Source organism: Melanotaenia boesemani, chromosome 23 (genome assembly GCF_017639745.1).
Source record: "Melanotaenia boesemani isolate fMelBoe1 chromosome 23, fMelBoe1.pri, whole genome shotgun sequence".
Taxonomy (NCBI): domain Eukaryota; kingdom Metazoa; phylum Chordata; class Actinopteri; order Atheriniformes; family Melanotaeniidae; genus Melanotaenia; species Melanotaenia boesemani.
In genome coordinates, this window is record NC_055704.1 from 22,523,859 (window position 1) to 22,537,622 (window position 13,764).

The 13,764-nt window shown below is 38.8% G+C and overlaps 1 protein-coding gene across 1 annotated transcript; it reads right to left on the reverse strand.

The window, feature by feature from the left end:
* Window positions 1–41: 41 nt before the first annotated feature.
* LOC121634878 (protein arginine N-methyltransferase 8-B-like) lies at window positions 42–12,862 on the reverse strand. Its single transcript, XM_041977838.1, has 10 exons — window positions 12,438–12,862; window positions 11,535–11,759; window positions 10,406–10,561; window positions 8,880–8,943; window positions 8,048–8,190; window positions 7,645–7,732; window positions 6,561–6,676; window positions 4,979–5,129; window positions 2,728–2,849; window positions 42–1,069 (listed from the first exon to the last, which is right to left on the reverse strand). The coding sequence occupies exons 1-10, from the start codon at window positions 12,504–12,506 to the stop codon at window positions 986–988; spliced, it is 1,218 nt and encodes a 405-aa protein (XP_041833772.1). The 5' UTR covers window positions 12,507–12,862; the 3' UTR covers window positions 42–985.
* Window positions 12,863–13,764: the final 902 nt, after the last annotated feature.

The following is a 13,764-nucleotide window of genomic DNA, read 5'->3' on the forward strand; positions in this document are numbered from 1 at the left end:
GTAACACAGTATTTTAAAACAAAAATCATGTGAGAAAAGTGTGACTTGTTTCTTTCACATTTTATTTATCATCACGCTCAACCAAACTCAAAACAAAGTGGTTTAAAACATATTGCATCTGTATTAGTTTCTTTTCTGACACATTGTCCCACCAAAGCACATTTGCTCTGATTTCTGTTGAATTAAAAGAAATAAATAAAAGTACATTTTCACATATTTTTTTTTAATTACTGAACCAAAAAGTTTCACGTGCAAATATTAAATAATACTTAAACACAATGAGTTACTGTAACATCTTTACACCTACATGGCATATCATAAATCTTAAGAACAGAGCCTGTCTAGGGTCAAAAAAAAAACTGTAAATCTGTTCTCTTTGTTTAAAAGTCAACCTGTACGAGGCTTTAACTGTACCTAAAATTAAATATTCACTAGATCAATTAATTTGACTTTTAACTGGCCCAATTAGATGCTAACAGCATGAAAAAAGATTTGTTTAATTTCTACTGTGGCAGAATTCATCAATTTCATTCATGAAATTAGCAAACTCCAGAGCAGTTGTAAACCAAAATAATAGATTTACACATGGCTATTTCTTTTCTTTTCTACACTCAACAAATTATAAAATAAAAAATAAATTGATCCTCCAAACATCCACAGATCACTTACAATGTAAGGACTGAAATGCTTTTGTTTCTTATTTAAAATAATAAAATTTCAAAATTCTAACTGAAGTAAATCAAGTTCATTTAGGATGTTACATTCAGTGAAGAGCCCCAGCCGATCATGTGATGGCACTATTGCTGAGCGATACTTATTCTGATGGCATCACGTAGATGCTGGCTTGATGCCGTCCTATCTGATGAGCCTGCTAGCCCTTCTTCTCCAACAGAATTGTTGTTGGGAGAGGCGGTGCCCACCTCCTGCTCTCTAGTTGTGTCCAGAGGGTTGGAGGGTAGGTCTGCACCGGGGCTTTTGTTTGTTCCTAATGCATTTTATAGTCGTGGGAAATGGCGGCTTCACACAGTTGTCCTTTGAAGTCTAGCTCGAGGGTGAACTCCAGGTCGCGCTGTACAAGGTAAAATAACAGTTAGTAAATCTGACAGAAAAAATCTCCACTTTGTAAATAAATATAACTTCATATTAGAAAAAAACCTACATACACAGTGCCTTAAAAAAGGGTTTACATCCCTTGAACTTTTTCCACATTTTTGTCACATTACAACTACAAAAATCTGAAAAGTGTGGTGTGCATTTGTATTCACCACCCTTTATTTTAATAGCCCCCAAATAAAATCCAGTGCTCCAATAGTATTCAAAAGTCACATAATTAGTAAATAGAGTCCACCTGTGTGTAATCAATACACAGTATAAATACAGCTGTTCTGTGTAAAGCTTTAGATGTTTGCTAGAGATCATCAGCAAAGAAACATCATCATGAAGACTAAGAAGACACCAGACAGGTTAGGTGGTAAAGTTGTGAAGCATTTAAAGCAGGGATAACAAAAAAAAAACAAAAACTTTGAACATCTCATGGAACACTGTTCAACCAATCATGTGCAAATGGAAAGAGTATGGCACAAATGCAAAAAAAAAGGCAAAAAAAGAAAGCCATAGGACGTCTCATTTACAGTTCACTAAAGGCTGTGCAGGAAAATGACAGAAGAAGCTGCTCAGGTCAGATGAGACCAAAGTTAGTAGAATGGTAGAATGGTTTAGATTGGACACCTGCAGGACACTGGGCCAAGAGGTCCAGATTTGGTGATCCCTGGTTTAAATGAAAGCATATTTATGTGTTAGAATGACCCAGTCAAAGCCTAGACCTAAATCCAACTGAGCATAGGTGGAAAGACTTAAAAAAAAAACAGATCTTCACAGATGCTCTTCATCCAATCTGAATCAGCTTAAAATCTGCAAAAGTTTCCAGATATCCAAATCTGGAGAGACATTCCCAAAGAATCCCAAAGTCCCACACCAAATCCCTTTTTTATCATGCAGAAATCCCAGATTTTTTAACCACTACAGTCAGATCAACTAATTTCATCTGGAATTTTTTTTTATGTTTACATGTCTAAAACACACATTTAGGAAAAAACTATCATTTGGCTGAAAGGGAGGAACATTTTGTTTTTGGTCAAATTTAAAAAATTGCATGCTAAAAAAAAACTATCCCCAACATCCTGCTACTATTCATTCTCCACTTTACATCATACTTTGTGGGCTGAAAATAAAGGCAAGGCAGAAAAGAAAGTTAAGAATTAAAGAGCAAAGTCGTGGGTGTGAATCAAGAAACTGAAAAGGTAGAGGAAGGACAATATTAAAAATGCAAATGAGGAATTGCCTTATTAAATATGTCCTGGTTTGTACAGAGTGACAAAGTGTATTAGAATAAACCTCTAAATGTGTAGTTTTCTTTCCAGCAGTCTGAAAGAAAACATGATAGGCAAATACCCCAACATAAAAGAAATTACTTCTGTATCAAATAAATAATGATTTGTCTCATTTTGTGGTAAAAGTTATTTCAAACAGGCTTTAACAGAATAATCTATTGTGAATAAGCCTAATAATGATTTTATCTGCTCCTCTTGCAGAGTGAATATACTTCACCCAAAATGTCATTGATCCTGGGCTTCCTCTTAATGGAGCACTTCTACGCTGTGGTATTGCCACTTAAGCTTGAGATAAAGGATCTGAATGACTGTTTAAATTTAAACTATTGAGTCTTACCGCATTCTTCTCATTTGGTCTGACTGTGATACTGCCAAAGATCTCCTCTCCCTTCTTGACAGTTAAGTAGTCTTCTAAATAAAACACGGTCTGCTTCCAGTGTGTGCTGCGAGCATCTGGAGCTGAAGGCAGGACAGAAGGTAAAATGAGGTTAAAGAGGGATGTGGTGAAGCAGTAAAAAGGTAAGGCAGACAGAGGAGTAAGGTGAAATGAAAAGATATCCAGAACAGTTCTGATAATCCTAAACTACCTTGAACATGTAAACATGGACTAAATTTGATAGCAAAGTGGCTGAGATCCACTCACCCGGTGGGAGAAAGACAGAGGCAGATAGCAGAGAAAACTCCTTCGGTGATGCTCTGCCCCAGGCCCACCAGACACAGCCAAACATAGAACCTCCTCTACACAAGATTATGTAAGCAGTGGATGCATGCATGTATTAAAATAAACTTACATAACAGCTTTGTTACTCTTACAACACCATGAGTTGAGTGGTGATTCCATTGGAACAAATGCCAGTTTGGCTCATGTAACATATATACAGAATGTAGCCAAGAGCAATTACAGCTAAAATAATCAGCTGTAATACTTTGTGCTCACTTTGCTGCAGGGTAACCTAAAATATGCACTCTATTTGTCAGGTCTGGGGGCCCGTAGTATGAAAAGAAACCCTTAAAGTGTTCAGTCACATGTCAAATCTGCTGTAGTTGCTGGTTTTTATTATCTCTAGCTCTGCATGGCATCAATCTGAACACAACTTCCGGGTGTACAATCTAATTTTCAGTGAGAATGCTAAAGTTTTGGGACACAATAGTAGGATTAATTCACGTTTTCTATACAGAAACACACTTTTACCAATCTTAATGTTCCAGATGGAGATTCTAAAATGGACAGCAACAACTTTCAGGCAAAAAGAGATGAGTTTGATTGTTTTTACCATCTGTAAGACAGATGGCTGCTCACTCTGAGTCCCACTGTGTGGGGCTGATGTCCTTAGTCTGGTTAAAAATAACAAACTAGCCTAACTTTCTCTGTTTCGTAATAATCAGAAAATGTGGTCCAACAGAGCCAGAAGGATGCAGCGTAATGCCATCCCTTCATGTTGTTGTATGCTAGCCATCAGGGAAAAAGCTTGCCACCACTGGCAAAGAGACAGGGTTTTATTGGCATGTTTTACCAGGCAATACCACGCTTAAAAAAAACATTTTACATTTTTATTTGTAAACTTAATTCATGCTCCTCCATTGTATTATAAAGGTAATTTTATACGCATGTCATAATACTGTAGAGGCCAATAAACATGTGGCTACATATTCACATTACTTCAGCATCGATTAAACCCCTAACCTGAGCTTTTTCCTTTACATTTTTCATCTTTCTTTCTTTTTTGTCAGGGAATGATCCCTTTGTGCCTAAAAATAGTTTAGGAGTAACTCACTTATATCTTATTTAGAATTTAGTGTATGTATGTATGTGTAGGGGTGTGTAAATAAGCCCTACCTCTTTTCTCTTCTTTTCTTTGTTTGTCTGCAGTTTTTATTCCCTAATTTAAAGCTAGAAAGAAGCTCGGATGTAGTTCTGAAAAAGAAAAAGTACTTTTTTTTTTCAAGCACAAGAGTAAAACTCAGTGCTTTACTTGTAAATCCGAAAGATCCAGAACACTGACAGGTCTCTGTTTCAGTGGATTAACACTTGTTTGGACCAATGAGAAAACAGTTGTTGGGAAGTTTTAAGTCCATAAACAGAGATGACACGACCGGTATTCTGTCCTTGTGTGTGAGTGTGTGTTGGCTTTGATGGATTGCACTTCGTTTCTTTTATGACCCCTCGCACACACAGATCCATGACTCCAGAGCAGAGTGTACTTCTGATCATGACCCAGCATCTGCTGTGGGTTAAAGCTCCTCATGCTAAACACAGAGGAGCTTTGACCATGGCTCACACTGACCCTGGCAGACACCAAAAACACAGCAGAAATACTCCAGAGACAGAGCAGAAAGCGAGCATAAAACACATGTTGATGCAGAAAACATGAGCTTGAATCCTCTAGCACACAGCTAAGAAATGCTAACATAAGCATCTTGTTCCTGGTGTGCTGCTTTGACATGTCACAGATGTACTGTTGTTAAGACGGAGCTGCTCAGCCATGGTGTCGTCACCAAAAACAGTAGCTAAAATTAGGTTTGAATTTTTCTTTTGCATTTGGTTGAGTCTGAGTATTAATATAAAAATGAGTCTTGTCCAGCCTCACCAGTGGAGAAGCCAGTCTTCTTATGGCATTTGGTGAACTCTATGTTGAAATATGTGACCAATGCATGGACATAATCATTGCGCTGGATCTGCAGACAGAAAGCTGAGGTAAAGGACAGATCCTCTGGCTTCACAGTGTAGATGTCCACCTCCTGGATAAAAAAAAAAAAAAACAAAACAAAATGTTTTATTTTGTGATGATTAATGAAAATATATCCATTTCTTTTTAGTTCATGTACTGAAGTTGCTGGAATAGCAGAAAATTAACATTCAATCATGAACAAAGCGTATGCAACCTCTCACCACCACTTGCCATCACCCTCACACATGCAGTCCACGTATATGCCAGAGCTTGATTATTCACAACGGCTATTGTGCATGTGTGAGTGTATGTTTGTGAAAGCCCACAGGTTGAATCATGGCTGGCAAACAAAGCCTGCTCACAGTACACATGCTGTGTGGGTGTCTCCCCTTGGGTCTTGTAGAGAGAGAAATTTTGTGTTAATGTGTGTGTGTGTGTGCGTTAAATCAAGCCATGCCTTGTAGGTAGAAATATGGATGACATTTTGCTGCTACCTGTTGGGTCTTTTTAACATGGAGAAGGAGTCGGTTTGTCTCTGCTTTGGATCTAATTGATGTTGTATTTGAAAGCAGAGGGAGGAATTTTACACTGCAACCTGTTCGTCCTGGCCAGCCATGAGGTGTCAGCGTGACAGATTGTGATTTAACACCTCTGTCCTTTCCAATGATATCAGGCCCATACAGCAAATTGTGGTAGGTGAAAAAAAAAGAATCCATGGTAGCAACTTTGTAATTTTAGCATGAGGAATGACTGACAGTGTGAATTAAGACAGCGTGAGGTGGTTGGCAGCAGAGGAAAATGGGTGAACAAACCATGACTTCATACCTGTAGAAAACAAGAAAAGGGAGTGAGAATTAATTCACAGCATCTTACTGGTAACCAGCCTTCCAGCCTGACACACACATCACCTTTTTTTTCTTCTTAAACACAAAAGGAGGACCCTCACTTATTGTAGTAATGCAGAGCTTATTTCATTCCCAGAGGAGACTCAATGCCTGCTTTTGTGTGACATTTAACCATCACACAGAAGGAGAAACACAGTGAGACCTCCCTGTTCGTTGACACTAGTGAAGCCTGAAACATTCTCTGATTTAAACAGAGGGGGAAGGGAAAAGAAAAAATGAGTGATTCAAGTGAGACATGAAATAAAGCAGAGAGGATGCTGAAAGGGGAAGCAATGACAAGAGGAGGTAGATGGGACGAACAAAAAAGCCATCACCTCTCTGAATGCTCTCGCTTTCTGTTTGTGAGATGAAAGGAAAGCCGCTGTTGCATCGTCAAGCATGGAAACAGAGCTGCAGTCTATTACAGTTTGCCAGAAACCTCTATTATGTGCTAGAAAATAGACTCTGGATGGTAAATGTTCAGAGGGATTGGGGCTGACGGCTCTGTGACTATAACAATTCTTGGACAGAAAAGCTGAAACTTGGGAAGGTTTTTCAAGGTATGAAACAATCTCATATTCACAACAAAATCTCTGGAAAAGTGCATACAAACTAACCTTTAAGAGGCAGGCGTTAGTCACCACCTGCTTGGGGTTAACCACATCCACCAGAGGCTCTTTGATGGCCACATTGCGAATGCAGCTCATGTCAAACCCATACACATTTTCCCACCCTGTGCAGACAAAAACATAAACATCCAACTCATGTGCATACTGTATTTGTTTTCTTAGTTTTCATGCAACATTTCTCCTTGTTTCTGCCAATCAGACAACACAAAAAAGGGGATTAAAAAAAGGAAGAGAGCACTTAACCCTGCCAGCAAGGACTGTCCCACACTCACTTATTATATTGTGTAGAGGAAGACAAGCTTTCCTAAAAATAAACTCCAGCCTCCTCCAGTATGTCTGGCAGCCTTTTTTCTATCAAAATATGTACTGATAACACACAAAACAACCTTTCCCTGCCCCAATCCATCTGTCCCTCCCCTTCCCCTCGCTTTGTTGAGGGGCCAAACACTAAATCTGTATATTGGAGGAATGCACCACCAACGCGGAACAACTAAAAATAAAAATGTGAAGGTTTGGGTAGACTTAATTCTTTTGGGATTTGTGTGAAAGAATGTACACTTATGTGCATACTTCAGATGTAATAAAACAGAGAAGACCACCTGTGCAGCATAAAGAAACTCAGTGGGAGTTATTGACCCAGATTTAATACCAATACAAGAGTGAATGGTGCCTTTAATATCGGTGCCTTGATCTGGATCATAGGGTTAAGCTCTGCACTCTGGCTGTGAAAGCTATTTGAACACATGCAGTGAGGTGAATGTAATTCAATATATTAAGGTCTGGACTCCACTGTATGCTGGAATTTATATTGTAACTAAGACCTGGCGAATTTTAGTGGAGCTAATAGCTGAACAGAATTATACTTTTCCCAATGGAATAGGTGAAGGCCAAAATTAAGTTAGAAGACTTGCAAAAACATGGCGGTTTAGTGCCTTCAAGTGGCTACAGAACGACTTAGACTACAAGTACATTATAACACATTCATTAGATTAAAAACATAAAGCTTGACTAGTATTCACATCTGAAAGGACGAGAGAAACAGAAGAGAAAAGAACCTCCAATAACTACTTACAATGAATCTTGAAGTCCTTATACTGCCTGTCTTCAATGGCTACGACGTAGAGAGATGCTCTGTCAGGGAACATCAAGCCTCCAGGTTTCTGAACACAAAAAAAGTCTTCAGGTTTCCAACACACTCACAGACAAAGGTCATCCATCATCTTTATTGTTCTCACACCTGGCATGTAATCTAAGCCTTCTGGCACCCACTGGGGGTAGAAACCCAATCATTCATGTGTGACCTCATCATATGGGCAACAACACAAGCACACAAGCAAGCAACCATACAGTAAATCCTCTCCTTCATCACTGTCTGCTGTATTGATGTGTCAGTTGCCCTTTTTTTTGTCTAGCCAGGCCACATACACACATTAAGCCCATCCTAACTCCCCAGGCCTCCAGCAGCACCATCATACCAGCCACTTGTCCCTTGCAAAGATGACTGTGTTGAGCATGGACTCGTAGAAGAGGCAGTAACCCATCCACTCGGAGATGATAATGTCCACCTTCTCCACGGGGAGCTCCACCTCCTCCACCTTGCCCTTGAAGATGGTAATGACTGTGTTGTAAAGAGACACAAAACAGCAGGCAACAAATTACTTCACAGTTTCTTCATCACATTAACACAATCCAGACAATGACTCTGTTCTCAGATCACACTGTTGTCATGCCTTGGGAAGGCTGTAAATGAGTACAGCTTACAAAAAATTTTCATTGTGTACCTTAATGTCTTTCATCTTGTTTTATAGCATCTAACTAGATTTTTCCTTGCATGTTGCTAATTAATAACCACAACATCTAATTTCTTTGGTTATTTATTGGCTCATTAATATTTTCTATCACTTCTTTATATTGACTGTGAATAAAAATGACCCTTTGAGTCTTATTTTTTGACAAGAAAATGCTTTAATTTTGACTATAAAAAAATCTAATTAAATCCAGCCAGATGTGATGGTTATGGAACCCAATATCTGCTGCCAGTCCTCCATTTGTCAAGCTCACTGTGGCGTTTCACAATAAGCCCTGCTAAGGGAATTCTGATTGATAGCAAAGATTATGGTTATTTGACATTAGAGAGGAGCTGCCAGTTAACCATCAGAACCATGACTTATGCTGTTATGTGAGACCGTAATGATGAAAATAGGCAGATTTTCCATGCTCCTTCTAACCCTAAAGCCATTACACAGTTCTGTCTTCAGGCAGATGGATATAAAGCATTGCATGAAAGAAAAAACACCTTCAACCTACCATTATGTAGGTGATTCGACTTGATGATCTTCTCTGAATATTCAGATATACTTGAACATTCAATCTGCAGGAACAAAGACAAGACCACACAGCGGGTTACACAAGCCCCCTCTCCACATCCAACCGACGCTTCAATTAGTAATGTAAAATAAAAACAAAAGAACATCAGTAACAATGGTCATTAGGGGTCTCATTTTTCTTTCACTATACTCTTCACTTCCTGGGATAATACTAAAAAATCAATTTAATCAAGGCCTGCAAATCCATCTAAACACAAAGGAATCAGCCCCCTGACCTGAGATCTCTGCCATCCCAAAGTGTAAAGCAAAATATGAATTAAACTTTGGGAAACATAAAAAACTTGTGACTTCTGCCCTTTTCAGTTTCTGCACTAGACTGACGCTTTAAATATTTTATTCCAAGCCAGGTTTCATGCATTTTTAAAAATCCTCTGTGGTAAAAATTTTAAAAAATGTTAAACATTTTTCCTCACAAAAACGCAATGAACAAACCAGACATCATATGACCCATATGTTTGTTTTTTATCACGAAGATGAAAAATGGTAAACTTAATGTGTATTAAATAGGCTGTCATGAGCCTGGTTTCCACCAAGGGATCCGGCTCAGATTGCTTTGGTTTAGTAAACCCCAGTCTCTGTTGCGTTTCTACAGCCGGATAATGATAGATGTGTCAGCTACGTGATAGCATGATGTCGTAGCAGGGTGATGCTTTGCTTAATTTAAAAAAAAAAAAAGAATGAGACAATGGACATCTAACAGTTTTTGGACTTTATCTTGGCTTTTTTCAACAACAATAAATAAATAAATTAAATTAAATCCACAGTATATTTATACAGGGCGCTGTTGCCGCTTTTTTAGTGTCCTAGTGTTTGTTCGACCAACCAATAGATTGCAGTAAAGCAGCGCCCTTTTAGGTCAGATTGGTAAGATTAAAAATCCAACGAAAGGGTCCTAAAAAAGTAGGACAGGTTTTCCAACTTTTGCTTGTGGAAATGAAAAAATACATAAAGACTAATCTGCACCAATTCAACCCAGTGGTGAAAATGGGGCTATATTTAGCTCGCTCATCAGAGAAAGTGCAGCCCGTTCCTTGATTTTGCAGAGAAAATAGATAAGACTTATGTCAGAATCTGATCATAATGTGTTTATTTTCTTTCTGTTGTTTTTATATTCAACCATCAGTTTGGGCGGCCATCGTTCTGCCAATGATACGATACAAATTCTAGTTTTTGTTGCATAATATCAATTGCTTTCAACTGCATTTTAATGTTGCTTTTAATGAACAATGTTTTTCTTTTCCTGTTTTAATATTTGCAAGCTGTTCTTTCATGTAATGATTGGTTAAAAGCTCTTTGAATTCTCTTTTTGCATGCCATGTGGCAGCTAATGAGGCAGCAGCGTTGACCACAGCATCAATTTCATGATATTAATTTGACCACCACGTTGGTGTGAGTGTTAGATTGCAGCATCTGTTTTTGGCCTGAAGGTGCAACTAGTTGCCTCACCCCGTACACGTGTTTGGCACCGGCGTTGGCAGCAAACATAGAAAGGATCCCTGTGCCGCTGCCAACATCCAGGACGATTTTATTCTTGAACACGTGCTTGTTGTGGTACATGGCATTCCGATACGTCAGCGTCCGGACCTCGTCTTTCAGCATCTCCTGTATCAGAGATAAGAAATCACGGCTTTGACATACCTTCATGTTAGCACACATTCTATACCTGACACGTGACCATGGGTGCAAAGAAATGTGATTCAATAAAATGTGGTTGCATATCTGCATGCGTTTTCTTTTTTCTTTTTTTTTTTAAAGGTAAGGTAAAAAATGAAAAATTTGGGCCAAAAAGACTCAGTGACAGTGGCTGAGCTTCTTGAAATAGACAGGAGTACAACACAAAGCCGTTGGGGACTGCCTGATACCCATCTCCCCAAGCCCATTCACATATCCCACTTTCCTTCTATCTTGCTTTGAACTCTTTAATCAGGACACTCTCTTTGTCTGCAACCAGACAAAAAGCTGACCCACATGCTAAATATGGACACTATTTAAGAAGGCCTATATGTCCCCAAACTTCTGCACCACCTTCCCTTTACATTCCAAGGTCATTAGTTAGGTTAAAGCATCAGCAGATTACTGCAGATGATTGTGAAAGACAAACATGGGTAGTTTTCAGTGTTGATGTGCTGATAATAGACTATTACAAGCCTCTGGGGTGTTTTATACTAGCTGGTAAAGGAAAAGCCTCATATCTGTCAAATAACACAAGTTATATCAAATTAGTTAATTCAACAATTTCCTATTTCGACTAAGATATTGTTCTTAAAACATGAAATCTATCAGCCTCCTACAACAAAAAGCCTCAGAATTAAGGATGTGAATGCATTAGTCTACTAGGTACCGATAAAACATATATACCACGAACATATGGATTGATTAAATCACTATCAAAGTCAAAGCCAGTTTTTCCATGGAAATCATAGCGTTGAATCAGCTGAGGTTTTTGGCTTATTCTGCTTCCAGAGAATCAGACTAACAGGGCTGAAAATCCTTGGCAGAGTTAACAGGAGGCATCTGGTACCATTCTTTTACTCTAATCACACCAAGCTCCCCCCTGTCAGCCTGGTTTGCCTACCTCATGGATGCCAAAGTGGGCATAAGAGTCAAAGTAGTAGTCCCGTGATGTCATATCCTCTGGGCTGATGAAGTGGGCAAGCTTGCCTCTTCCAGGACAGGTGGCCAGGGATGCTACATGAGGTGCATGGGGGATGCAGGGCACGTGGTGGGTAGTAGGCACTGGTTTAGGCAGTGGGGAGGGCTGAGCAGACTGGGAGAGGGGGGACATGACAGGCTGTTGCCGCTGTGAAGAAGGAAAAGCACACACGGATTGAATGACTTTATATCAGAATTTTTTCAACCCATAACGCAATTAACTGGTTTCATATAAGGTAATAACTGGAGTCGTTTTGTGAGTAAATTTGCCTATATATATAATATATATATATATATATATATATATATATATATATATATATATATATATATATATATACATATATATATATCTTAACTTAAAGATAATAAGATAATAAGCAGTGGGAATTTTTAACATTATTCAGCCCTTATCATCGCACAGATTGGAGAATTTATGGCACACCGAAGGAAAGGGAGGTAAAAAAAAAAAAAAAATGCTAGTTCCGTTTCAGCACCAAGGACAGCGGATTTAACCACATTAATTTCGTCAGTGTAACAAGATCATTTCATCTAAATGCAAATCATCTGTATACTCTGCATTATCTCTGTCAATGAAATCTGATGAGTTTGCTCGTGTAAATGCAGACTCAGCCGTAATATCTGCAGGACACTGTGTAATGCACTTTGCTTGCACGCCGTCATAGCACTCTAAATGCGCTTACTGGTGTCTGAACATAACAGAAACACATAAAATATAAGCCAAATGTGTTGTCACAATACATATAACGACTAGAAGTGCTCTGCTCCCACTCTTACCGAGTACAAAGCACCGAAAGGTCCTTACCTCCGAGCTGTCCGCCTCCGCCATGATCCTCCGTAGCAGCAAACAACGCGACGAATGCCTCAGTCCCATGAGAGCCAACGAGATTTAAGCTTCAACTCTTTTAAGTGAACCGAGGCTCTAAAATCCTACGAGCAATATGTCAAAAATTACACAAAGCTTCAGAATATATGATACAAGCACATGTAAAGATGAAAGTCATTGAAATAAATATTTTTCGACAAGATTTGGTAAAACCTATTTCCTCCAGAAAAGTTCTGAAATGAATTTGCTCAAGGTGAAACGCTCGAGTATCCATACTGTAAATGTGATACAGGTTGTTTCAGTGGGTGGACTCAATGTGGCAGGGCAGTCTATTGGTTGAAGGGACTGTGTTGCGACTGGAAGGTTGTAGTATTGTTTCCAGCAATGACAGTCGATCCATTTAACACCCACGTGCAACGTTTACATGAAGGTGTCTACATCTCCGGACGCGAGCTCACGTTACCCACGAATCCACATAATAATAATAATAATAATAATAATAATAATAATAATAATAATAATAATAATAATAATGAGTCCAGCTGCACGCCAGAAGCAAAACTTCACCAAATGCTTCTTCTTCTCGCCACTTCTTCAAGGCATGTCAAAGAATCGGGACTCTGATGCCTAAAGTCGCACAATTCGCATCTCACTGCCCGGAGTTGTATTTATGTGTTTCTGATCTGGCTATAGGTTCCCTGAAGATAAAGTTAAAAACAGCTCAAACTGGGAGTGTGACATAAAATGAACATTGCCGGTGGAAAAAAAAAAAAAAAAAAAATCTAGGGTAGGTTCCCCACAGAAACAAAACCCACGCGCTCTCCTGTTATCAGGGTGGCTATGCTTCTCAGCTGTTCTCTCTTACATAACACAGGTGTATCTGTGCATCATTCTATATATATTATAAAGAATGTTGGGTTTTTTTTCTATAATGAGGGTGAAGTTTATAGAGCATCTAGATTGCTTAATTCTAGTGACTTGAATACCACAGTATGCTGTAGAGTTTCACAAATTGAGGTTGCCAACAGTCTTTAACAGGCAGAAGTTTGCATTTATTAAAGTTAAGGGAAAGTCCGGAGGCTTTTGAAAAAGATTTGATTTTATCCATTGCCACCCATACTTGCGAAGCATCCCTGAGAAAGACAGCAGTGTCATCTGCTAATTGACTTATGAATACTTCTTTGTTAGTGATAACCAGTTGTACAGAACACACTGATAAGGGTTATTTCTGCCTCACTCCACGTTTCAAAATGAAGCTTGGGGAAGTACAATTAGCAAGTTTTATAGAACTATTAGTGTTAGAAAA

Excerpts from the sequence above, each read along its gene's own strand:
- LOC121634878 (XM_041977838.1), bottom strand. The coding sequence starts at position 12,506 with ATGGGACTGAGGCATTCGTCGCGTTGTTTGCTGCTACGGAGGATCATG. Across the intron at positions 11,760-12,437 it reads CGGAGGCGGACAGCTCGGAG|CGGCAACAGCCTGTCATGTC; the intron begins GTAAGGACCTTT and ends CCTTCTTCACAG. Across the intron at positions 8,944-10,405 it reads GTGCCAAACACGTGTACGGG|ATTGAATGTTCAAGTATATC; the intron begins GTGAGGCAACTA and ends TTGTTCCTGCAG.